Raw genomic sequence first — 27,118 nt, 5'->3', positions numbered from 1 at the left:
GATAAATTTTTCAAACTTCTTTAAATTTTTAAGTTTTTTAAATACTTGTATAAACTTTTAAAAACTGTTATACATTTTTAAATACTTTAAAAACTTTGCTCAGTGACTGCCCCTGGGGAACATCTTCGACAAACTGCTTTGGCTTTCCACACAGGAGCTGCGAGTCCATCGTGGACTTTAAATCTTGAAATGCTTAAAACCATTGGAAAAAAGAGCAAATGGTGTTTCCTATAGTAGCACACAAATCTCCCTCCCTCTCTCTCCTAGTCTGCAACTGCTCTGAAACTGTCCAGAATGATTTAGAAGAAGCTTCTTCCCCTTCACTCTTCAAACATGTAGAGAAAGGATGTGCAAAAGTTAGGATTTAAAATCCTTCTTACACCACCAATTCAAAGTGCTTTCAGAAAAACAAGCAGTGGAAAAACATAAGTGCTTTGTTTATTTTTGTTTCAATATCCTTTGTTAAGTCCACAGTAAACAGCCATCTCCATTTGTCATCCCTTCTACTGACAACCTAGCATATAATTTAATGGTGTTAACAGAGGCTTATTGGTGAGTGTAATTTCCTATAATGCTCCTCCTTGCCCTAGCCCTAAACTTGCATCTTTCTCCAGTTTCTCTCCTTTCACCCCTCACACCCTTTCTGAGCTCATCTTGTCCATGAGACTCACCTCCTATTCCCTTGATCCTTTTCATACGAAATTGCTGATTACCCAACATCCCCTCCTGGTCCCCATGTTCGCCAATATTGTAAATGGTTCTCTCTCTTCAGGTGTTGTCCCTCTCTACTTTAAATCTTCCACCATCACTCACTCATCAAAAAAACAACCCTTTACCCCATTGCTCTTGCAAACTACTGTCCCATCTCAAATCTTCCTTTCCTCTCCAAAGTCCTTGAATGTGTTGAAGCCTCCAAAATCCGTTCCCATCTTTTCTGGAACTCTATGTTTGAATCCCTCCAATCGTGTTTCTGTTGCCCCTTCCACAGTATCGAAACAGCTCTTATCAAAGTCACAAATGACATTCTGTGTGACTGTGACAAAGGCAAACTTTCCCTCCTCATCCTTCTCAACCTGTCTGCAACCTTTGACACGGTTGACCACGCCATTCTCCTCCAACGCCTCTCCACTGCCGTCCAGCTGGGTAGGACTGCTCTCACCTGTTTCCATTCTTTATCTAATTGTAGCCAGAGAAACACTTGCAATGGCTTCCTTTCCTGCTCCCACACCATTACCTCTGATGTCCCCAAGGAACCATCCTTGGTCCACTCCTATTTCTCATCTACATGCTGCCCCTTGACAACATCATCTGAAATCATGGCATCCATTTTCACACATACACTGACGACACTCAGCTCTATCTCACCACCACTTCTCTCAACTCCTCCACTTGTTATATATCTATACATTGTTATACTATCTGTAAAGTGTTAGGAACTAATTAACTAGGAACTAGTTATTATGGTTAAGTGTTCCAGTGGGGTGCCTCCTTCACGGCTGCACTGGGGAGTCAGGTTATATGTAACACAAAATCAGGTTTTACAGGACAAGCATGGTGCTGAAATAAACATAGTAACTCACCTCCTGATTCCCCAAAGCCTGTCCACAATCTACAAGGCACAAGTCAGGAGTGTGATGGAATACTCTCCACTTGCCTGGATGGGTGCAGCTCCAACAACACTCAAGAAGCTCGACACCATCCAGGACAAAGCAGCCCGCTTGATTGGCACCCCATCTACAAACATTCACTCCCTCCACCATCGACGCACAGTGGCAGCAGTGTGTACCATCTACAAGATGCACTGCAGCAATGCACCAAGGCTCCTTCGACAGCACCTTCCAAACCCACGACCTCTACCAACTAGAAGGACAAGGGCAGCAAATACATGGGATCACCATCACCTGCAAGTTCCCCTCCAAGTCACACACCATCCTGACTTGGAACTATATCGCTGTTCCTTCACTGTCGCTGGGTCAAAATCCTGGAACTCCCTTCCTAATAGCACTGTGGGTCTACCTACCCCACATGGACTGCAGCGGTTCAAGAAGGCAGCTCACCACCACCTTGTCAAGGGCAATTAGGGATGGGCAATAAATGCTGGCCTGGCCGGCGACGCCCACATCCCGTGAATTAATTTTAAAAACATAGACTGACTGCAGTCTTTTCCAAGTTTAAAGTGTGATTTCTTTCCAACATCTGGGAACCAGAAACAACATAAAGACGAAACACCACTATTGCTAAATAGTCAGGCTGCTTATCTGACATCCTGTACTAGATGAGCAGAAATTTCCTCCAATTAAATATTGGGAAGACTGAAGCCATTGTTTGCGAACCCTGCTCCAAACTCCATTCCCTAGCTACTGACTCCATTCCTCTCCCAGGCAACAATCAGAGATTAAGCCGGTCTGTTCGCAACCTTGGTGTCACATTTGACCCTGAGATGAACTTCCGATCTCATATTTGTATCATCACTAAGAACGGCTATTTCCACTGCCTGACTTCATCCTGTCTCAGCTCGTCTGTTGCTGAAACCCTCATTCATGCCTTTGTTACCTCTAAACTTGACTATTCCAAAGCACATCTGGCTCGTCGCCCACATTCTACCCTTCATAAAATTGAGGTCATCCAATACACTGCTTCCTGTGTCTTAACCTGCACCAAGTACCGTTCTCCTATCACCCCTGTGCTTGCTGACCTACATAGGTCAAGCAACAACTTAATTTTAAAATTTTCGTCCTTGTTTTCAAATCCCTCCACGGCCTCGCCGCTCCCTATCTCTGTAATCTGCTCCAGCCCCACAACTCTCAGAGATATCTGTGCTCCTCTAATTCTGGCCTCTTGTGTCTCTTGTGTGCATTGCTCCAGCCTTCAGTTGCCTAATCCCCAAGATCTGGAATACCCTCCCTACACCTCTGCCTCACTTTCCTCTTTCAAGACACTCCTTAAAACCTACCTATTTGACCAAGCTTTTGGTCATCTGACCTAATATCTCCTGTTTTGGCTCAGTTTCATACTTTGCTTTATAATGCTCCTATGAAGTGCTTTGGGACATTTTATTATGTTAAAGGTGCTATAGAAATATAAGTTGTTGTTGTATTCTGCTTCAAACACTTGTTTGAACTACTCCCAGGATCACATTGCCCAAGCTGGCAATATCATAAGCCCTTATATTTCCAAGATTCCCTCCTGTGCACTCAATTGGATCTTCCATCAAAGAATGACATTTTAATCCATAATTATTTTTGGCTTTTTTGTTGCCATATTCAGAATTCTTGTATTTATTCTGTGTCTAAGAAAGCCAGATTTACTAAACGATGCAGAAGTGAATACACCCTAAGCTATAATGAGTCCCAAGGCAATTATTTTCAAACATGACAGGAAATGTCTCTGAAGTTAATTTCTATGGAGGTTGCTGGATTGTTATGTGACATTCAACGTTAATATGCTTAATTACCGTTAAACATTTTAACATGAACATTTGAAGCTAAAGATAATATTGTATACACTATGGAAAGTATAAACTGCATTCCCTTGCCTGCATCACTCTCTGAGCAAACTGGCCATGCTGCTTCAGGCTCTGCTTCTCTCTTAATGCTATTTTTTCGAGAGGATGGCCCAGCTCCTCACACTGACAAGTTGAGGAGAAATGCTGGGCTGGATTTCATATAGGGTGGCTGGGGTCCCGGAGCGAAAGTGGGGGGATGGCAAGTTCACTTCAGCTGGCATTTATGCCTGGGGCCACATTTTGCCGGTGGCAGCCAATTAAGTGGCTGCTGTGAGGCTGCCATTCCTATTAAGGCTGGTGGCTCGTCCTCCCATGAGCTGCTGGCCCAATCAGAGGGCTGGCAACTCAGCAGCCTCTGCAGCACCACCATGGCCACTGCTGGGCCTGCACCTGGAGGATGGCCAGTGCTCTCAGTCAGGTAACTGGTGTCTGGGGGCACCAGTGCCAGTCAGGTAGGACCTGGTGAGGCGGTCGCTGAGGGCAGGCAGTGCTGTTGCCACGGGAGCAGCCATTGCTACTGGGAGGCCTCTTCTTGGGCCAAAGAGCACCCAGAAAAGAGGCCATGAAAGCAGCCTGAAAATGTCCCTTTGTTCTTTTTATTAAACTACCTGATCTGTGTAATATTTCAAAATAGCCAGCAGGTGGCCCACACTGCTTTGTTAGACCAAGGAATGACAGTTATTTGTGTCAGAAAATTCTTGATATGGTATTACTTACACACCTCAATGTTTACCTGTTTTAATGGGTGATTTTAGATTGACATAGCTTAATCTTGACCATGTGAAAAAAAAAATTTTTAAATGCGGCTTGGAATATGTACAGATAGAACAAATCCAAGAACAAACTTATGCTTTATTTGCTCAAGATTAATTTGCTGAATATTCTGCTAGTGAGTCTGAGAAGAAATCAAAAATCAGAGATGTACCAAAAAATAATTACTGAATCAGTATGTGTACTTGGTTATAAAAGATCTGCAATAAGAAAGATGAAACTATGTTAATTAAGTTGAAGGAAAACTAATAGTACAATTAAATACTATTGTCATTTATGCAGTTTTTCATAAAGAGTGCTGATGTCATTTAAAAAAATAAACCATTTAATATAATTATCTAATTTTTGCCTCTTCCATGAATCCATGTGAAAACCCATTGGAAATGTTGATTGTGGATGCTGTGGATTGAAGCAAAGCAGGGGGAAATAACTTTGTATTGAGTTCATCAATCATTGATAGCATTAACTGTAATGTTACCTTCCTCCCATTTCCTGGAGACAATAAAATGAAACTTTATTATTATAAAACCTGTTATTACAGAGATTTCAAAGTTGATCGTTGGTTTCAATGGACAATCTATTATCAATCATTAAGCTGTCCAGGCCTGGATGATATGATCCATTCACATGAACTGATTAAATTAGCAAGATGAGCTGTACATTTTAGCAGATAGTGTACTGTGGGTTTAGAATTTGAATCCTTATATCAGAGGATTTTCCTCTAAACGAATGACTCATCAGTAAACTCGATGAATATGGTTTTGTCTTTTGTGTTCCAAATCTGTAGAGATGTTCTTTTTGATTATTGCTAGTTTCAAGCACTCTGATGCAGCCTTTCATCTGTCAGATTTTATTTTTGTTTCTGCTGTTCAGGTCACGTCAAGAGAATGAAATGGTGGATTCAGCTCCTCAATGGGAACAAGTGCTGAGGAGGCAAAAAGAACGATCATTGGCTGACCCCAACAACAGACGTTCAAAGCATAGATCACGATCGTATGTGTTCAATCTCCTATTAATATCGAGAACACTCTGAACAATTCATTGTAAATGATCTATAATTTATTAAGTATTGATTCACCAAAAGTGCATCAAGCTTGCTCAGGTCAAATATGGCATAGCCATATGCATAATAATACCCCAATAGTGTGCCTTAGCCCCTGTCCTCAGCAGAGCACTTCTATTGCATCACAACTTTTTCTAATTGCTGCACCAGCCATGGTTATCACCTTTTTGATTGAGACTGCTGATTCAGTGCTAATGGCACAGATCTTGCGATCCCAATAGCAGCAAACACTAAGAGATTTGCCGCTATGGAGGTCCACAACAGCATCGCAACTTCCAGGGAGCTCACTTACACTCGAATCCGGAACTTCTGGTGTGCCTAAATGGGCTTCAGGGCAGTGCATGCTGATGGGAGCTGGGAACGCCGGAGGCGGTGAGGGGTGGGGGGGGGGGGGGGGGATGTGGGGGGAGGGAGGAGTTGCAATTAAAAGTAGATCAAAGAAAAAATTCACAATCATTAAAAATCACACCTTAATTGAGCTGAAGGCACATCTGAAGGGGCATGTCTTAAGCTCGTGACGTCAGGGGGCGTGGCTTCACTGGAGTTCTGCCATGCCACTAGGCCTCCCCACTTACCTCGCGGATGGATCCATGCTGCAGCTGGGCCAGGTAGTTCCTGCTGCAACCAATGAAAAAGGTGGGAACTTAGTTTAAAAATCAGTCAGAGGCGCACATCTCTGCTTTGCTGCAGACAGCAAGATCCTGGCCATATGCTACAAATTGATCCCCACTAAGAACTGGTTGTTCTTTTCTTCTTTTGGGCCTCCTTATCTCGAGAGACAATGGATACGCGCCTGGAGGTGGTCAGTGGTTTGTGAAGCAGCGCCTGGAGTGGCTATAAAGGCCAATTCTGGAGTGACAGGCTCTTCCACAGGTGCTGCAGAGAAATTTGTTTGTTGGGGTTGTTGCACAGTTGGCTCTCCCCTTGCGCCTCTGTCTTTTTTCCTGCCAACTACTAAGTCTCTTCGACTCGCCACAATTTAGCCCTGTCTTTATGGCTGCCCGCCAGCTCTGGCGAATGCTGGCAACTGACTCCCACGACTTGTGATCAATGTCACACGATTTCATGTCGCGTTTGCAGACGTCTTTATAACGGAGACATGGACGGCCGGTGGGTCTGATACCAGTGGCGAGCTCGCTGTACAATGTGTCTTTGGGGATCCTGCCATCTTCCATGCGGCTCACATGGCCAAGCCATCTCAAGCGCCGCTGACTCAGTAGTGTGTATAAGCTGGGGATGTTGGCCGCTTCAAGGACTTCTGTGTTGGAGATATAGTCCTGCCACCTGATGCCAAGTATTCTCCGAAGGCAGCGAAGATGGAATGAATTGAGACGTCGCTCTTGGCTGGCATACGTTGTCCAGGCCTCGCTGCCGTAGAGCAAGGTACTGAGGACACAGGCCTGATACACTCGGACTTTTGTGTTCCGTGTCAGTGCGCCATTTTCCCACACTCTCTTGGCCAGTCTGAACATAGCAGTGGAAGCCTTACCCATGCGCTTGTTGATTTCTGCATCTAGAGACAGGTTACTGGTGATAGTTGAGCCTAGGTAGGTGAACTCTTGAACCACTTCCAGAGCGTGGTCGCCAATATTGATGGATGGAGCATTTCTGACATCCTGCCCCATGATGTTCGTTTTCTTGAGGCTGATGGTTAGGCCAAATTCATTGCAGGCAGACGCAAACCTGTCGATGAGACTCTGCAGGCATTCTTCAGTGTGAGATGTTAAAGCAGCATCGTCAGCAAAGAGGAGTTCTCTGATGAGGACTTTCCGTACTTTGGACTTCGCTCTTAGACGGGCAAGGTTGAACAACCTGCCCCCTGATCTTGTGTGGAGGAAAATTCCTTCTTCAGAGGATTTGAACGCATGTGAAAGCAGCAGGGAGAAGAAAATCCCAAAAAGTGTGGGTGCGAGAACACAGCCCTGTTTCACACCACTCAGGATAGGAAAGGGCTCTGATGAGGAGCCACCATGTTGAATTGTGCCTTTCATATTGTCATGGAATGAGGTGATGATACTTAGTAGCTTTGGTGGACATCCGATCTTTTCTAGTAGTCTGAAGAGACCACGTCTGCTGACGAGGTCAAAGGCTTTGGTGAGATCAATGAAAGCAATGTAGAGGGGCATCTGTTGTTCACGGCATTTCTCCTGTATCTGACGAAGGGAGAACAGCATGTCAATAGTCGATCTCTCTGCACGAAAGCCACACTGTGCCTCAGGGTAGACGCGCTCGGCCAGCTTCTGGAGCCTGTTCAGAGCGACTCGAGCAAAGACTTTCACCACTATGCTGAGCAGGGAGATTCCACGGTAGTTGTTGCAGTCACCGCGGTCACCTTTGTTTTTATAGAGGTTGAAATTACCGAAATCGATATCATTTAGGAATTTTGTGAACAGCAGAAAGAGTTGACTTTCTGGAATGGATTTTCCTAGTCTGGTCCTGAGGTTCCATTGCAGTTCTATTCACTCGTCCCCTGATATAGTGCACCATTTCCTCCCCTCCCCCTTCCTCACACGCACTAACACGCATTATCACTGAGTGCATATCTGTAACACACAGCAGTTAGGATGAGGCATTGCAAATGGTGAGACAAATGCAGCAGAAGCTCTGTGTCAGTGTGAGAAAGGGCACCGTGGTCACATATAAAGTCACAGAGAGGAGCCGCACCACTGCATAACAGCACTGCATCTGAAATAGTAAACAGGATACTGAAATTCAAAGTCTGTTCTTATAGTTATCAACGAACAAAAGCATGGGTTTTTACTATGGAAATTTTAAATTGTTTATTTTAGTATAATCTATTTAGAACAATTATACCTGAGTTTATTAAATATTAATTTAACCACCTTTTAGGAGCTGCTTTCATGTCTTTTCTCTTTTGAAGCTTATTTTATCAGGAGAGTATGTGTAGACTAATACTCCAACTACTTAGTTAATATATTTTTTGTAGGAGGAGTCCTGACGTACAAGCAAAAGAAGAACTGTGGAAGCACATTCAGTGAGTATGAATAAAAACAAAATACTGCAGATGCTGGAAATCTGAAATAAAAACAAGAAATGCTGGAACCACTCAGCAGGTCTGGCAGCATCTGTGGAAAGAGAAGCAGAGTTAACGTTTCGGGTCAGTGACTCTTCATCGGAACTGACAAATATTAGAAATGTCACAGGTTATAAGCAAGTGAGGTGGGGGTGGGGCAAGAGATAACAAAGGAGGTCTAGATTGGACCAGGCCACATAGCTGACCAAAAGGTCACGGAGCAAAGGCAAACAATATGTTAATGGTGTGTTAAAAGACAAAGCATTAGTACAGATTAACTGTTTATACACTGAATATTGAACAGCAGCAAGTGCAAACCTGAAAAAAAAAACAGTGGCTAAGCAAACTGAACAAACTAAGATGAAATGAAAAAAATGCAAAAAAAAAGATTGTAAAAAAGAATGTAAAAAAAAAGGAAGAAAAAAATAACTAAAAATGAAAGTAAAATGGGGGGCTGTCATGCTCTGAAATTATTGAACTCAATGTTCAGTCCGGCAGGCTGTAGTGTGCCTAATCGGTAGATGAGATGCTGTTCCTCGAGCTTGCGTTGATGTTCACTGGAACACTGCAGCAATCCCAGGACAGAGATGTGAGCATGAGAGCAGGGGGGAGTGTTGAAATGGCAAGCAACCGGAAGCTCAGGGTCCTGCTTGCGGACTGAGCGGAGATGTTCCGCAAAGCAGTTACCCAGTCTGCGCTTGGTCTCCCCAATGTAGAGGAGACCACACTGTGAGCAGCGAATACTGTATACTACATTGAAAGAAGTACAAGTAAATTGCTGCTTCACCTGAAAGGAGTGTTTGGGGCCTGGGATAGTGAGGAAAGAGGAGGTAAATGGGCAGGTATTACACCTCCTGCGATTGCAGGGGAAGGTGCCATGGGACGGGGACGAGGTGGTGGGGGTAATGGAGGAGTTAATGAGGTAATGGAGGAGTAATGAAGTTACTTTGTGTTCATTATGACATGGGTGATCTCCCAGGCTGGGGGTTTCCCCATTCCCATTCTGGTGAATAGTAGAAGATCAGTACATCGAGTGTGAGAAGCGTACACTAGACTGCCATGCAGTGCAAGTGGACCCTCTTGGGCCTTGGTCTTGGCATGGACCCCGAAGATGCAGTTTTGCTTTTTTAAAAATTTCTTCTTATAAAGGGAGCTCGTGGACAATAAAGAACATCTTTCCAGGTGACTCCTGGACTCTACCCTCTGGAGCAGGCACCCTCAGTTGCATTTTGCAGCCTTTCCCTTCTGGCAGAACCCAGGATGCACCATGCGCACTTGACTGGATTATATAAAAAGGGTGACTTCCCCGTGTCTCCATATGCTTTGGCACAGCTAGCGCTAGATATCATCATGAGCGATTTCCAGCACATTAGTAGACAGGTCGTACATTCTGTGCTTATTTTTTATAAATTCTTCAGTCAGGTGGTAGGGAAGTGTAGGGACAGGTGGGGATGTTTGGTAGGAATATGGGATTAGTATAAATGGGTGGTTGATGTTCGGCGCGGACTCGGTGGGCCGAAGGGCCTGTTTCAGTGCTGTATCTCTAATCTAATCTAATCATATTTGTATTGAAAACTGCCCATGTTAAATTGTCACGCTGTAATTATACTCTGCCTCTATTGGAAGTGATGCAATGATACCACTGACAGGATAGTGTAATAACAGTGTCAAAGATATACAGCAGCAATTTCCATTATAATTGTGAACAAAAAAATTTAAAATAGAAATATAAAAATAAAGACAGACTGTATAATGAGGACTAAATTATTTCTGTGCGCCCTGGTCCAAAGATTCCCTGTCTTCCAACCGGTTCGTGGGGCACTGGCACCAGTACTGGGTAAAGTGGTGGCTATACCGTTGGGACAGTCTACACCTGAACTGTGCTGGGGCCAGTGTTCTAGCGAGCCGCTTAACTAAGGAAGTAGAGAGGATTTTAAACTGAATAGTTGGGGCAAGGGATCAAATTTGGGAAGATGAGGTAAATCAAGGAGTAGAGACAAGGCGAGAGAGAAAGGTATTAATATGGGAAATGATGAACGGACTGATAGGAAGGGACAGAGCGTACAAATCTAAGAATAAATCAACAGATAAGGCTAGAGGTTAAAAAAATAATAAAAGGACACAACTAAAGGCAATATATCTGAATGCACGTAGCATTCGAAACAAAACAGATGAATTGAGAGCGCAAATAGAAATAAATAAGTACGATATGTTAGCCATTACAGAGACAAGGCTGCAGGACAACATAGATTAGGACCTGAATATTGAAGGATACATGGCATTCAAGAAGGACAGGAAGCTAGGAAAAGGTGGAGAGGTAGCTCTGTTAATTAATGATTGTATTAGCGCAAGAGAGGGATGACCTAAGTTCAGGAGACCAGGATGTAGAAGCAGTTTGGGTAGAGATGAGAAATCATAAAGGCAGGAAGTCACTTGCGGGTGTGGTGTACAGGCCACCTAACATTAAACACACTGTGGGAAAGGGTATAAAGGAATAAATAATGGCAGCTTGTCAGAAAGGTACAGCAATAGTTATGGGGGATTTTAACCTACATATAGACTGGAAAAATCAGATGGGCAGAGGTCGCCTAGATGAGTACATAGAATGTTTTCAGGATAATTTCTTAGAACAATACGTTCTGGAGCCAACCAGAGAGCAGGCTATACTAGACCTGGTATTGTGTAACGAGATAGGATTAATTAATGGCCTCATAGTTAAGGCACCCCTAGGTAGCAGCGATCACAATATGATTGAATTTTACATTCAGTTTGAGGGCGAAAAGAGTGGTTCCAAGACTAGTATTTTAAACTTAAATAAGGGCAATTATGAGGGCATGAAAGCAGAATTAGCTAAAGTGAAATGGCAAATCAGGTTAAGGGATAGGTCTATAGAGATGCAGAGGCAGACATTTAAGGGGATATTTCAGAATAAACAGAATAGATGCATTTCAACGAGAAAGAAAAATTCCAAGGGTGAGACCCGTCATCCGGGGTTAACTAAAACAGTTAAAGATAGTATCAAACCTAAAGAAAAAGCCTATAATTGTGCAAAGATGGGAGGCAGGTCAGAATATTGGACAGAATATAAAAAAACAGCAAAGAATGACTAAAGGATTGATAAGGAAAGTAAAATTATTTATTTATTTAGAGATACAGCACTGAAACAGGCCCTTCGGCCCACCGAGTCTGTGCCGACCAACAACCACCCATTTATACTAACCCTGCAGTAATCCCATATTCCCCATCACTTACCTATACTAGGGGCAATTTACAACGGCCAATTTTACCTATCACCTGCAAGTCTTTTGGATGTGGGAGGAAACCGGAGCACCCGGCGAAAACCCACGCAGACACAGGGAGAACTTGCAAACTCCGCACAGGCAGTACCCAGAATCGAACCCGTGTCCCTGGAGCTGTGAGGTTGCGGTGCTCACCACTGCGCCACTGTGCCACCCAGAGTACGAGAGAAAGCTAGCTAGAAAGATAAAGACAGATAGTAAGAGTTTCTATAGATATTTTAAAAAGAAAAGTTAACAAAGTGAGCGTTGGTCCTATATAAAGTGAGTCTGGGGAATTAATGGATAATAAGGAGTTGGCAGATGAATTGAACAGATATTTTGCATCATTCTTCACTATTGAGGATATAAGTAACATCCCAGTATTAGCTGTAAGTCAGGAAATGGAAGGGAGGGAGGAACTCAAGAAAATTACAATCACCAGGGAAGTGGTACTGAACAAATTGTTGGAGCTGCAGGCTGACAAGTCCTCGGGTCCTGATGGACATCAGTGTTGAAAGAAGTGGCTAGTGAGATAGTTGATGCGTTAGTTTTAATTTTCCAAAATTCCCTAGATTCGGGGAAGGTTCCTTTAGATTGGAAAATAGCAAATGTACCTCCTTTATTCAAAAAGGGAGGGAGACAGAAAGCAGGAAATGACAGGCCTGTTAGCTTAATATCTGTCTTAGGGAAAATGTTAGAAGCTATTACTAAAGATGTCATAGCAGGGCATTTAGAAAAGTTCAAGGTAATCAGGCTGAGTCAACATGGTTTTGTGAAAGTGAAATCATGTTTAACCAATTTATTGGAGTTCTTTGAGGAAGTTACATGTGCTGTGGATAAAGGGGATGTACTGTACTTAGATTTCCAGAAGGCATTTGATAAGGTGCCACATCAAAGGTTATTGCAGAAAATAAAAGCTCATGGTGTAGGGGGTAACATATTGGCATGGATAGAAGATTGGCTAGCTAACAGGAAACAGTAGGCATAAATGGGTCATTTTCTGGTTGGCAAGATGCAACGAGTGGTGTGCCACAGGGATCAGTGCTGGGGCCTCAACATTTTCCAATTTATATAAATGACTTGGATGAAGGGATCGAAGGTATGGTTACTAAATTTGCTGATGACACAAAGATAGGTAGGAAAGTAAGTTGTGAAAAGGACATAAAGAGGCTACAAAGGGATATAGATAGGTTAAGTGAGTGGGCAAAGACCAGGCAAATGGAGTATAATGTGGGAAAATGTGAAATTGTCCATTTTGGCAGGAAGAATAAAAAAGAAGCATATTATCTAAATGGTGAGAGATTGCAGAGCTCTGAGATGATGAGAGATCTGGGTATCCTCGTGCATGAATCGCAAAAGGTTAGTATGCGGGTACAGCATATAATTAGGAAAGCTAATAGAATGTTATTGTTTATCACGAGGGGAATTGAATATAAAGGTAGGGAGGTTATGCTTCAGCTATACAGGGCATTGGTGAGACCACATCTGGAGTACTGTGTACAGTACTGGTCTCCTTATTTAAGGAAGGATATTAATGCATTGGAGGCAGTACAGAGAAGGTTTACTAGTCTAATACCTGGAATGGGCGCCTGTCTTATGAGGAAAGATTGGACAGGCTAGGCATGTATCCGTTGGAATTTAGAAGAGTACGAGGCGACTTGATTGAAGCATATAAGATCCTGAGGGGTCTTCAAAGGATGGATGTGGAAAGGATGTTTCCCCTTGTGGGAGAATCTCAAACTAGGGGTCACTGTTTAAAAATAAGGGGTCTCCCATTTAAGACAGAGATGAGGAGAATTTTTTTCTCTCTCATGAGACTTTGGAACTCTCTTCCTCAAAAGCAGTGGAAACAGAGTCTTTGAATATTTTTACGGCAGAGGTAGATAGATTCTTGATAAGCAAGGGGGTGGAAGGTTATCAGGGGTAGGTGGAAATGTGGAGTAATCAGTTCAGCCATGAACTTATTGAATGGTGGAGCAGGCTGAAGGGGTCAAGTGGCCTACTCCTACTCCTAATTTGTATGTTCATCTGTAGACGACATGTGGTCTTGACTCTTTTTGTACAATGTCGTGGGAGATCAACTGGTGTGTATTATATATTTTTTTATCTGTGAGCAATGTCACTGATGATCATTTTGTCTAATTTTATAACTCAACAGAGAATGTGTTCACTCTACACGACCAGCTTCCATTTTCCACATGTTGTGAGAGCTTTGAGTTCATAGAACCTCAAAAATACATATTGGCAAGTCATTTATAAAGTTGTTTTTTAAACATGGGTTGTTCGGAGTCACTGCGAGGAAATTCTTTGTGTGCAGGACTTCCACCTGCAAGTCTGAACTAGCATTGACCCCACTCCAATTCTCTTTCAGAAACATTTTATTTATTCGTTCAGGGGACATGGCTGGCTAGGCCAGCATTTATTGCCCATCCTTAATTGCCCTTGAGAAGGTGGTGCTGAGCCGCCTTCTTGAACCGTTGCAGTCCATGTGGTGTAGATGCATCCACAGTGCTGTCAGGAAGGGAGTTCAAAAACTTTGACCCCGCGACAGTGAAGGAACGGCGATATAGTTCCAAGTCAGGATGGTGCGTGGCTTGGAGGGGAACTTGCAGGTGATTGTGCTGCCCTTGTCCATCTAGGTGGTAGAGGTCGCGGGTTTGGAAGGTGCTGTCGAAGGAGCCTTGGTGTGTTGTTGCAGTGCATCTCGTGGATGGTACACACTGCTGCCACTGTGCATTGGTGGTGGTGGAGGGAGTGAATGTTGAAGGTGGTGGATGGGGTGCCAGTCAAGTGGACTGTTTTGTCCTGGATGATGTCGAGCTTCTTGAGTTTTGTTGGAGCTGCACCCATCTAGGCAAGTGGTGAGTATTCCATCACAATCCTGACTTGTGCCTTGTAAATGGTGGACTAGCTTTGGGGAAGCAGGAGGTGAGTTTCTTGCCACAGTATTCCTAGCCTCTGACCTGCTCTTGTTGCCATGGTATTTATATGGCTACTCCAGTTTGGTTTCTGGTCAATGGTAGCCCCCAGGATGTTAGTGGGGGATTCAGCGATGATAATGCCATTGAATGTCAAGGGGAGATGGTTAGATTCTCTCTTGTTTATGATACTCAGTTTCTGGCACTAGTGTGGCGTGAATGTTATTTACCACTTATCAGCCTAAGCCTGGATATTGTCCAGGTCTTGCTGCATTTCTGCACGGACTGCCTCAGTATCCGAAGAATCGCAAATGGTGTCGAACATTGTGCAATCATCAGCAAATATCCCCACTTCTGACCTTTTGATTGAAGAAAGGTCATTATGAAGCAACTGAAGATGGTTAAGCCTAGGACACTACCCTGAGGTACTCCTGCAGTGATGTCCTGGAGCTGAGATGATTGACCTCCAACAACCACAGCCATCTTCCTGTGTGCTAGGTATGACTCCAACCAGTGGAGAGTTTTCCCCTGATTCCCATTAACTCCAATTTTGCTAGGGCTCCTTGATGCCATACTCGGTCAAATGCTGCCTTGATGTCAAGGGCAGTCACTCTCACCTCACCTCTTGAGTTCAGCTGTTTTGTCCATGTTTGGATCAAAGCTGTAATGAGGTCAGGAACTGAGTGGCCCTGGCGGAACCCAAACTGAGTGTCACTGAGCAGGTTATTGCGCAGCAAGTGCTGCTTGATTGCACTATCGACAACACCTTCCATCACTTTACTGATGATGGAGAGTAGACTGATGGGGTGGTAATTGGCTGGGTTGGATTTGTCCTGGTTTTTGTGTACAGGACATACCTGGGCAATTTTCTACATTGCCAGGTAGATGCCAGTGTTGTCGCTGTATTGGAAGACCTTGGCTCGGGGCGCGGCTAGTTCTGGAGCACAAGTCTTCAGCCGGAATGTTGTCAGGGCCCCGAGCCTTTGCCATATCAGTTTCTTGATATCACGTGGAGTGAATCGGATTGGCCGAAGACTGGAATCTGTGATTCTGGGGACTTCAGGAGGAGGCCGAGATGGATCATCCACTTAAGCACTTCTGGCTGAAGATTGTTGCAGATGCTTCAGCCTTATCTTTCGTACTGATGTGCTGGGCTCCCCTATCATTGAGGATGGGGATATTTGTGGAGCCACCTCTTCCAATTACTTGTTTAGTTGTCCACCACCATTCGCGACTGGATGTAGCAGGTCTGCAGAGCTTAGATCTGATCTGTTGGTTGATGGATCATGTAGCTTTGTCTATCGCATGCTGCTTACACTGATTGACGTGCAAGTGTCCTGGGTTGTAGCTTCATCAGGTTGACACCTCATTTTGAGATATGCCTGGTGCTGCTCCTGGCATGCCCTCCTGCACTCTTCATTGAACCAGGGTTGGTCTCCTGGCTGGATGGTAATGTTAGAGTGGAATATATGCCGGGCCATGAGGTTACAGATGGTGGTTGAGTACAATTCTGCTGCTGCTGATGGCCCACAGCGCCTCATGGATGCCCAGTTTTGCATTGCTAGATCTGTTCAACATCTATCTCATTTAACACAGTGGTAGTGCCACACAACACAATGGAGGGTATCCTCAATATGAAGACAAGACTTGTCTCCACAAGCACTGTGTGGTGATCTCTCCTACTAAGACTGTCACAGATACACCTGTGACAGGCAGATTGGTGAGGACAAGGTGAATTTTGTTTTTCTCTCTCGTTGGTTCCTTCACTACCTGCCGCATACCCAGTCTAGCAGCTATGTCCTTTACGACTCGGCCAGCTCGGTCAGCAGTGGTACTACCAAGCCACTCTTGGTGATGGATATTGAAGTCCCCCCCACCACTCCCCCGCCCCCCCCCCCCAGAGTACATTCTGTGCTCTTGTCATCCTTAGTGCTTCCTCTAACTGGTGTCCAACATGGAGAAGGACTGATTCATCAGCTGAGGGGGGTCGGGGGGGCAGTAGGTGGTGATGGCAGTGTCTGGGACATTGTCTTTAAGGCATGATTCCGTGAGTATGACTATGTCAGGCTGCTGCTTGACTAGGCTGTGGGACAACTCTCCCAACCTTGGCACAAGCCCCCAGATGTTAGTAAGGAGAACTTCGCAGGGTCAACAGGGCTGGATTTGCCGTTATCATTTCCGGTCCCTAGGTTGATGCCGGTAGCCCGTTTGGTTTCATTCCTTATTGACTTTGTAGCAGTTTGATACAACTGAGTGGCTTGCTAGACCATTTCAGAGGGCAGTTAGGAGTGAACCACATTGTTGTGGATCTGGAGTCACATGTAGGCCAGACCAGGTAAGGACAGCAGATTTCCTTCCCTAAAGGACAATAGTGAACCAGATGGGTTTTTATGATAATTAACAATGGTTTCGTGGCAATCATTAGATTAGCTTTTATTTCCAGTTTTATTAATTGAATTCAAATTCTACCTTCTGCTGTTTCCAGAGTAATACCCTGGGTCTCTGGGTTACTAGTCCAGTGACAATACCACTGTGGCACTGCCTCCTCAAAAAACAGGAGCAGGAGTAGGCAATTTGGCCCTTCAAGCCTGCTACACTATTCAGTAAGATAATGGTTGATCTGATTGTGGCCTTAACGTCACTTTCTTGCCTGCCCACCCCCCATAACCCTTGACTCTCTTGTCAATCAAAAATCTGTCTAATTTGAGTATATTCAAGGACCCAGCCTCCACTGCTCTCTGGGAAAGAGAATTCCAAAGATTAATGAGCTTCTGAGGAAATTCCTCCTCATCTCCATCTTAAAAGGGAGACCCATATTTTGAAACTGTGCCCCCTCGTTCTAGCTTCCCCCACAAGGGGAAACATCCTTTCAGCATGTACCCTGTCAAATCCCCTCAGAATCTTACATGTTTCAATAAGATCATGTCTCATTCTTCTAAACTCCAATGAATATAGGCCCAACCTGCTCAATCTTTCCTCATAAGATGATCCCATATCCCGGGACTCAGTCTAATGAACTTACTCTGAACTGTTTCCAATGCAGGTATATCCCTCCTTAAGTAAGGAGACCAAAACTGTACTCAGTACTCTAGATGTACCTGCATGCTAACATTTTTTGATTCATGTACAAGGACACCCAGATCTCTCTGTACCGCAGCATTCTGCAGTATGTTGCCATGTAAATAATTAGCTTTTCTATTCTTCCCACCTAACCTCACATTTTTGCACATTACTTCATCTGCCAAATTTGTACCCACTCACTTAACCTCTCTATATCTCTTTGCAGACACTTTGTGTCTTCCTCACAACTTGTTTTCCCACCTATCTTTGTATCATCTGCATATTTGGCTACAATACACTCTGTCCCTTCATCCAAGTCATTAATAGTTGAGGCCCCAGAACTGATTGCTGTGGCCCTCCACTAGTTACAGTTTGCCAACCTGAAAAATGCCCCTTTTATCCCGACACTCTGTTTCCTGTTAGTTAACCGATCCTCTATCCATGCTAATAAATTACCCCCAACACCATGAGCTATTATCTTGTGTAAAAACCTTTTATCAAATGCATTTTGGAAATCCAAATCCACTACATCTGCTGGTTCCCCTTTATCGACCCTGCTTGTTACATCCTCAAAGAACTTTAATAATTTTGTCAAACACAGTATACCTTTCATAAAACTATGTTGACTCTGCTTGATTGCATTATGAATAGGGAGAGGCAATATATACTTAATAGCACAGTTCTAAAGAGTATGCAGGAACAGAGGAACCTGGGGGTGCAAGTGCATCGACCTTTGGAGGTGGTGGGACATATGGAGAGACAGATTATTAAAGCACATGGGATCTTGGGCTTCACAAATAGAGGCATTGAGTACAAAAGCAGGGAAGTTATGCTGAACCTTTGTAAAGCTTTGGTTAGGCCCCAACTGGAGTATTGCGTCCAGTTCTGGTCACCATATTCCAGGAAGGATATGAGGGCCCTTGAGAGGGTGCAGAGATTTACCAGAACGGTTCCAAAGTTGGGGAATTTTAGTTACAAGATTAGGTTGGAAAAGCTGGGCTTGTTCTCCTTAGACGAAAGGAGATTAACGGGAGATTTAATAGAAATGTACAAGATTATGACAGGCTTAGATAAATTAGACAAGGAAAAACTGTTCCCGTTAACTAAAGGTACAAGGACTAGGGGACACAGATTGAAGATTTTGGGAAAGGATGTTTTTATGCAGCAAATGGCGATGACCTGGAACTTGCTGCCTACAAGGGTGGTGGAAATGGAGACAATCAGTGACTTCAAGAGGAAATTGAATGGGCAGTTGAAGGAAATAAACTTGCAGGGCTAGCAGGGAATGAGTGGGGGAGTGGGGGACTGGAACTAATTGAATAGCTCCAGGGAGAGCTGGCATGGACTCAAGGGGCCGAATAGCCTCCTCCTGCGCCATAAATTATTCTATGACTGTATGACTCTATGACACTGAGTTTCTAAATGTCCTGCTACTTCTTCATAATGGATTGAAGCATTTTCCCAGATGTTAGGCTAACTGGCCTATAGTTTCCTGCTTTTCTATCTCCCTCCTTTCTTGAATAGAGGTGTTACGTTTGTAGTTTTCCAATCTGCTTGGATCTAGGGAATTTTGAAAAGTTAGAACCAATGCATCCACTATCTCAGCAGCCACTTCTTTTAAGACCGTAGGGTGCAGGCCATTATTTACCAGGAACTTGTCAGCTTTAGTCCTATTAGTTTTCCTGGTACTTTTTCTCGAGTGATGGTGATCTTTTCCCTCTTGATTTTCTACTATTCCTGGGATGCTTTTTGTGTCTTTTACTGTGAAGACAGATACAAAATACTTGTTCAAAGTCTCTGCCATTTCCTTCTTCCCCATTATTAATTCCCCAGTCTCATCCTCAAAGGAACCAACACTTATTTTAGCTACTGTCTTCCTTTTTATATATTTGTAGAAGATTGTAGAAGATTTCAGAGGCAGAGGAGGACAATGTTTTTGAGGTGGAGCGGATATGGGGACTAAAGCTTAGCTCAGGATTGAACAGGATGTAGGGTTTGCATACAGTTTGGTAAAGAAAATTAAATGGTGACAAGAGGCAACAGTGTCTGTTGGGCCAAACATAATGGCTTCAATCTTCACAATGTTGACTGGAAATCAAAACTTAATCAAGATTGAATATCAGACAAGCAATCTGAGAATACAAAAACAATTGAGGAGTCAGCAAAAGGGAGAGATGGATGTTGTTGAAAATGTGGAAGCTGACCCATTTCTAAAGATGATGTTGTTGAGGGGCACAAAGTAGATGGGGAAGAGCAGGGGGTTAAGCATACATTATTGGGGAACCTCAGAGGTTACTGTGTAGGGATGGAGATATTCTGGTAATATTCTGATAGATAAGGACAGAACCATACAATGACAGTCCCATATACATCATGGTCACAGTTTAAGGATGTCATTTGTGACTTTGATTGGGACTGTTTCATTGCTGTGGGAAGAACAAAGCTGGACTGGAGGGATTTGGTTGAATAATGGCCATGGGTTTTTCTAGGAACTTGAGTTCCCTGCTACAGAGTGCCTGTTCCAGCTGAGGTGGACAAGAGAGGCTCTGTATGATTCTTTGCCACCCAATGATTCAATGGAAACAGTTTGTGCATTAAAGAAATCAAGAACGGTACTCCTAGCAAATGGTATGTTGGCCTTCATAGCGAGAGGATTCGAGTACAAGAGCAGGGATGTCTTGCTGCAATTATACAGGGCTTTGGTGAGGCCACACCTGGAATATTGTGTGCAGTTTTGGTCTCCTTATCTGAGGAAGGATGTTCTTGCTATAAAGGGAGTGCAGCGAAGGTTTACCAGACTGATTCTGGGGATGGTGGGACTGACGTATGAGGAGAGATTGAGTTTGTTGGATTATATTCGCTGGAGTTCAGAAGAGTGAGTGGGGATCTCATAGAAGCCTATAAAATTCTAACAGAACTTGATAGGGTAGATGCAGGAAGGATGTTCCCAATGGTGGGGGAGTCCAGAACCAGGGGTCATAGTCTAAGGATATGGGGTAAACCTTTCAGGACTGAGATGAGGAGAAATTTCTTCACCCAGAGAGTGGTGAGCCTATGGAATTCGCTATCACAGAAAGCAGTTGAGGCCAAAACATTGTAGGTTTTCAAGAAGGAGTTAGATATAGCTCTTGGGTCTAAAGGGATCAAAGGGTATGGGGTGAAAGTGGGAACAAGCTACTGAGTTGGATGATCAACCATGATCTTAATGAATGGCAGAGCAGGCTAGAAGGGCCGAATGGCCTACTCCTGCTCCTATTTTCTATGTTTCTGGCTTCTTGCTGTGTGATTCCACTTCTGTGTAATTAGCTCTCAAGTGAATAAACTTGATTGTTTGTTTTGGTCTGACAGGGTAGTAATTATTTATTTTTGAGGTGAATGGCAGAATGTAATGGGTAACCCATGTAAACTCTAGTGCAAAATACCAAGGTACAAGAGTACCTATTAATCCTACTGTACACTATCCCTTTAAGGTCATGCATATCAGTGTATATTTCAGTTCAGACAAGACGTGGGCCTGCTAATAAAAACTGATGTGGAGAGAAGGTTAAAGAGTTGTGAGAAAACTGAATCATAGCATTGAGCATAAATCAAGAGATATATTATTATCGTATCAGTAGGCCTACTGAAACCAAACAAACCAATTAATTTCCAAAAGATTAATTCCAAAATTAGGGCTAAACCTAGAAACTTCAATGTTGGCATACTGCAGCTTGAGCCTGGTGCACACAGGCACTTTGTTTGCCGAGAGATTATTTCTTAGTGTGGGTAGAGTGCACTTTCAATCACTTACAGTACATACAGATGGCTGAACAAAATTCCATTAGATAGGTGGTGCCGAGGATGCAATGATGCAGATCAACAACAAATCAACTTGCATTTTTACCGTATCTTTCATATAGAAGAATATCTGGAGCACTTTTGCAGTAAGATGTGAAGGACTCTGACCAAGACTTAGGAAAAATTTGGGTTAGGGACGGTGATAGAATAGTCAAAGAGATATGAGGGTAGAGTTTCCTCCTCTCTTTGGGGCATACATCAGGCACCTTGAGGATGGAGGGACTAGGATGTAATTTGTCTCATATGGGTTTCTAGTTCTACCTCTGCTATATATCAACAGGGGAGGTGCCACTTCTGCCCACCCTAACTCTGCTGCCTGTCAGTTTTGGGGACATTTCTATGGCATTCTTGTGCTTCCCACAGAAATACTGCTAGATATGCAGTTTTTACAGCCACTGAGTGGTATGCACACCTGCAGGAAGCAGGCATATGTGCTACATTGAGAGGTTTGATGGTACTCCTTTGCATTATTCAAATGGCAATCAATCTCAGAGGAAAGGAGGAAAAAGTACCAACTGCAATCTTCAGAAAGGGCTATTGAGGGAAGTAGTAGAAAGGTATGATTAAGGCACATTAAAAATGGAGCTGTCTTATTAAGACAAGATAGGATTTTTTAAAAATTCTTATGACTATTGTAACAAAGTTGTTTTTGTAATGAAGTACACTGCTATTGGAATAACTTACATTTTCTCCTGAATTATGTATTCTAGACGGGAACTGGTGGATCCAATTGGCTTAACGGAAGAAGAACTGAAAGAGATACCATACACCAAAGTAGAGTGAGTGTGTTCAGTTTATGCAGCCTTGCTGTCTATTTGCTGTGCCTTAATGTGTGTCATAGATCATATCAACCAAAGAACAGAACTATATTTTCTAAGTAACAGTAGTTCCATTTTTTAAACTAAACTACCCTAGCCTAGGCATAGAAATGAATTTCAAGAGAGTTTAAAATAGGACTATAAAATTATATTTTAGTGAAGGGATTATTGTGTGTAAGACTACAAGGTGTTGTTTGCACTATTAGTATCAGAACCTTTCCAAAGTCACTTCCTTTAAAATTCAACCAGAAGTGAGTATTAGATAAAATATCTAAAGGAAATAACATAAACAATGGTGGAAAATGGAATATGCAGGTAGCTGCTGCTTCTTCTTAGGCAGGCTCTCAGATGACTTCCTTCCACTCTGGTTCAGTGAGTTCTAGCATGGCTAATGAGCCCGATGTGCGAACCGCAGGCTCTACCATATATGGGGCAGGTGGTTTTGAAGAGTTGGATAGGTGATGTACTTGAGGCGCTGTGTGCTCCTTCCACTGCCTGGACTTGGCTTTCGCATGCTCCCGTTGAAATCTCACAAAGTGCTCGATACCTTCCTGAATGCTCCTCTCCACTTTGAGTGGTCGAGTGACAGGAACTCCCATCAGCCAGTGGGTATGTTGGATTTCTTCAAGGATACCTTGAGAATGCCCTAAAGTGTTTTCTCTGTCCCCCTGGGTGTCTTTGCTGCGGTGAAGCTCAGAGTAGAGCAGTTGTTTCAGGAGCCTGGTGTCAGGCATGCGAATGACGTGGCCCACCCAGCGAAGCTGGTTTTTGATGATCAGCACCCCGATGCTGGGATTGCTGGCTTGGTATAGGATGCTGACATTAGAATGCCTATCCTGCCAATGAATGTGAAGGATTTTGCAGAGACATCATTGGTGTTACTCTCTAGTGCCTTGAGGTGTCGACTGTAGATTGTCTAACACTCCGAAGCATGTAGCTGGTAGCTGCAGAAGCAGACGAAAACACAATATCATTCAATTATTAGAAGTAAATACCCATTCGATGCACAAGGATGTTTACATATAAAACTATCATGTTACATTTGTTCCCAAAATGTCTTTATAGAAACGCTGTACTTGTCAAATGATCCTATTTCTGTACTTGCAGCTGGTTTATCGGTTCACAAACTTTTTAGAAATCTTTGGACTGGTCTGCCAAGGAGGGTATTGGAGTCAAAAATATTGAGGGTTTTTGGTGATCCATCTGGATGCTGTGATGGAAGAGATAGTGTACTAGAATAATGATCTACAGAAAAGTGAATGTTCTTTTTCTGTCCCTGACTTTTCTTGTAAATCGAGTGACTTTTTAATGCAAGTCTGAGAATTCTTTCTTGGATTTTAAATTGTTCAGCCAGATATCCACTCAATAATGTTATTAGCTATGTCTCAGAATCAGGATGAGGACTGTACTGTTAATCAGAGCTTTCATGTGAACATGAGTACTATTAGTTATTAAACAGACAAGGGACTTTAAGGTGGTCAGGGATCAAGACAAGTAGTAGTCTTGATAACTTCACTTAAATCTACTTTTATTAAGTAGAAGTATCCCATAGAATACTGTTATGACCAAGGCGGGAGGAGTGCACTGTTTATTCTAGTTCCACTTCTCCACAGGTCACAACATATATTTAAATTTTTTCCCACTTACCAATACGGTCAATCGTAGACTCAATTTTTATCCCAGAATAAAACACAGCAACCAGGTTTCTTTAATAAACAACAAAATTATCATTTTATTATAAAAACAAGTCTTAACCAGTAATGAAGTAAAGCATAAACACACGGATTGAAATATTCAAGTTCCCTTTTTACCTTAGCCCCCCACCCCCACCCCCCACACACACACCGGTTAACTGGAAAAATAAAGGGATTTTTGTTTTTAGAGCTCTATTACAGAAAAAAACACTTGGGCTGAATACTTGCCCATTCTTGAACAAACAGCAGATGAGATATGTTGTGTTCCAAAACTGGCATACAGTCGGGCCTCCGAGTACACATAGTTGGGTCACTGGGATCTTTTAGAACAGTTCTTTTCAGGCGACATTGAAAATTAATTTAGCAGGATTTTCTTCAAAGACAGGAAACAAGATGAGTTGACACAGTGGACTTCTCAGGGTCTTTTAGAGAGGTGCTGGTGTGGTCTTTTCTTCCTTGGGAATTCTCTTCTCTCCTTGGAAGTTCTCTCACTTTTTATACAGTTCAACCCCAACTCAAAACAATTCAAAGCAAAACCAACAACAGGAGGTCAACCTTTTGACCTCCCTCAATCTTGACTTGACTTCTTTGTAAACAACTTCTTCAGGTGTCCAAAGTTCTCTCTTGTTTGTTGAGCTGGAAGTCAAGTAGAGTCCTGGAAAGGCTTCTTGTTGTTTCTGGAAGTCAGGTGGTTTCCTGGAAAGGCTTTTTTCCTCACAAGACCTCTCAGTGCCCCTTTGAAAAAACATTTACAGGGACTGTTTTTTCAAAGTCAAGTGGCCTTTACATGACCCCCCCTTTGAAAATGCCAAAGTTTAACATTTCTTCAATCTTTCAAAAATGAATCCTCAAAAATATATTTAACAAAACACAGAGGCACTTTCATAACAATACTATCATCCTGGATCCCCAATATCTGCATGGGTAAATGTACTCAGTGTTTCCAGTCCTGTGCTATACAGATCAGAAAAGCCTCAGGTTCTCCGGTCCTGAGTTGGCAGTGGATTAGCTGGTCTCAGCAAGGATATCACTGAGGATAGAAGAGTAAGAGGCAACCTGATTGAAATATATAAGATTCAGAAGGGTCCTGACAGGGTGGATGTGGAAAGGATGTTACCCCTTGTCGAAGAATCTAGAAGGAGGGGTCATTATTTAAAAATAAGGGGCCACCCATTTAAGACAAAGATGAGGAGAACTTTTTTTCTCTGAGGATCGTGAGTCGTTGGAACTCTCTTCCTCGAAAGGCGGTGGAAGCAGAATCTTTCAATTTTAAAAAAATTCATTCATGGGATGTGGGCGTCGCTGGCCAGGCCAGCATTGATTGCCCATCCCTAATTGCCCTTGAGAAGGTGGGGGTGAGCTGCCTTCTTGAACCGCTGCAGTCCATGTGGGGTAGGTACACCCACAGTGCTGTTAGGAAGGGAGTTCCAGGATTTTGACCCAGCGACAGTGAAGGAAGTTCCAAGTCAGGATGGTGTGTGACTTGGAGGGGAACTTGCAGGTGGTGGTGTTCCCATGTATTTGCTGCCCTTGTCCTTCTAGTTGGTAGAGGTTACGGGTTTGGAAGGTGCTGTCTAAGGAGATAGATAAATTCTTGATAAGCAAGATGGTGAAAGGTTATCGAGGAAGGCGGGAATGTGGAGTCGAGGTTACAATCAGATCAGCCATGATCTTATTGAAAGGCTCGAGGGGGTGAGTGGCCTACTCCTGCTCCTAATTCGTATGTTCGTCTGTTCATATGCTTCAATGAGCCTTGGTATCTAGATCAAACAAGGGTGGGAATAGTCATGATTACTAGTCCAGATCCAGTGAGCATTACTTAAAGAAAAAAAGACTTGCATTTATATAGTGTCTTTTATAACCTCAGAATGTCCCAAAGCACTTTACAGCCAATGAAATACTTTCGAAGTGTAGTCACTGTTGTAGAAAACACAACAGCCAATTTGCACGCAGAAAAGTCCAACAAACAGCAATGTGATAATGACCAGATAATTTGATTTAGTGATGTTTGTTGAGGGATAAATGTTAGCCAGGAAATTGGAGAGAACTCCCCTATTCTTCTTGGAATAGTGCCAGTGGATATTTTACATCCACCTCCGAGGACAGATGACACCTTGGTTTAACATCTCATCTGAAAGACAGCACCTCCAACAGTGTATCACTCTCTCTCTATTGCACTGGAGTCTCGACTTACGTTTCTGGAGTGGGACTAGAACCCACAACTTCTGACTCAGAGGCAAGAGTGCCACCCACTGAGTCAAAGCTGACACACATTTGTGTGTGGATTTTGAGTGAAGACATGATCTGTCATGGTGAACTTCACAGTTCAATGGCTTGTTAACATTCAGTAGGCTCACCCTTGTAGATTAGCCACTTAGGTGATGTACTGGAGAGCAGCTAAGCCCCCATGAGAATATTCCCTGCATGACCCAGAAAAATTAGAAAATTAGGGTGAGAAGAGAATTATATTAGCCTAGTTCAATGAAAGTTTATATATGATTATCAATTGTGTAAAATGTAACATAAAAATAAATCATAATTTTCTCCTCATATATTACGCTTTTTTAATATTTGGTGTGGATTTTTCTGCTTCTCAATGATTTCAAAATATTTTGTCACCAGGACTCAAGGTAACCCCATACGGATCAGACATTCTCATTCCCCTCGAAGCTTTCGACAGTACCGGCGCTCTCAATGTTCTGATGGTGAACGATCTGTTCTGTCAGAAGTAAAGTATGTATTTTTGGAATCCACAAATGCATCAATGGCAAAAACAGCCTTAATGATCTGAAGAAAGGATCAACTGCTGGAAATGATTAATTTTGTTTTGAGCTATTTCAAAATGGTTTCCAAAACGATCTCACTTTGGAGCATTCAAGATTTGAAGGAGCTTTATAAAGTACACTGATTTAGGCAGGGAGCAGTATGTATGGCTGGGAATCAGAATTCTGTCCAAAGGGATCATTGGAGATTTCTCATGCAATCTGTGCTGTGCAAAGACCCATTGAAAAGTCTGCACACACTAATCAATCTATTCCTCTGTGTACAATATATGTGATGTTCAAATTGGCTTTATCTCATAGAACATTTTTTGATGTAAAAACAATTAAGCTGAAGTGGTCACTAACAGTCCAGTTTTT

General features: G+C 43.1%; 1 protein-coding gene across 5 annotated transcripts in view; it reads left to right on the top strand.

The window, feature by feature from the left end:
* The window catches only part of epb41l4a (erythrocyte membrane protein band 4.1 like 4A), a 402,316-nt gene that overhangs the window by 350,349 nt on the left and 24,849 nt on the right, over window positions 1-27,118 (top strand). For all 5 annotated transcript variants that reach the window (XM_068029826.1, XM_068029828.1, XM_068029827.1 and 2 more), the window contains 4 exons: window positions 5,150-5,269; window positions 8,287-8,334; window positions 22,177-22,245; window positions 26,601-26,711. In XM_068029826.1, the coding sequence (XP_067885927.1) occupies window positions 5,150-5,269; window positions 8,287-8,334; window positions 22,177-22,245; window positions 26,601-26,711 (348 nt within the window). The remainder of the gene's footprint in view (window positions 1-5,149; window positions 5,270-8,286; window positions 8,335-22,176; window positions 22,246-26,600; window positions 26,712-27,118) is intronic.

The sequence above is a fragment of the Heterodontus francisci genome, chromosome 4, assembly GCF_036365525.1.
Source record: "Heterodontus francisci isolate sHetFra1 chromosome 4, sHetFra1.hap1, whole genome shotgun sequence".
NCBI classification, from domain to species: Eukaryota; Metazoa; Chordata; class Chondrichthyes; order Heterodontiformes; family Heterodontidae; genus Heterodontus; species Heterodontus francisci.
Note: the sequence above shows the minus strand (reverse complement) of the source record. Positions and strands in the feature narration are given on the sequence as shown.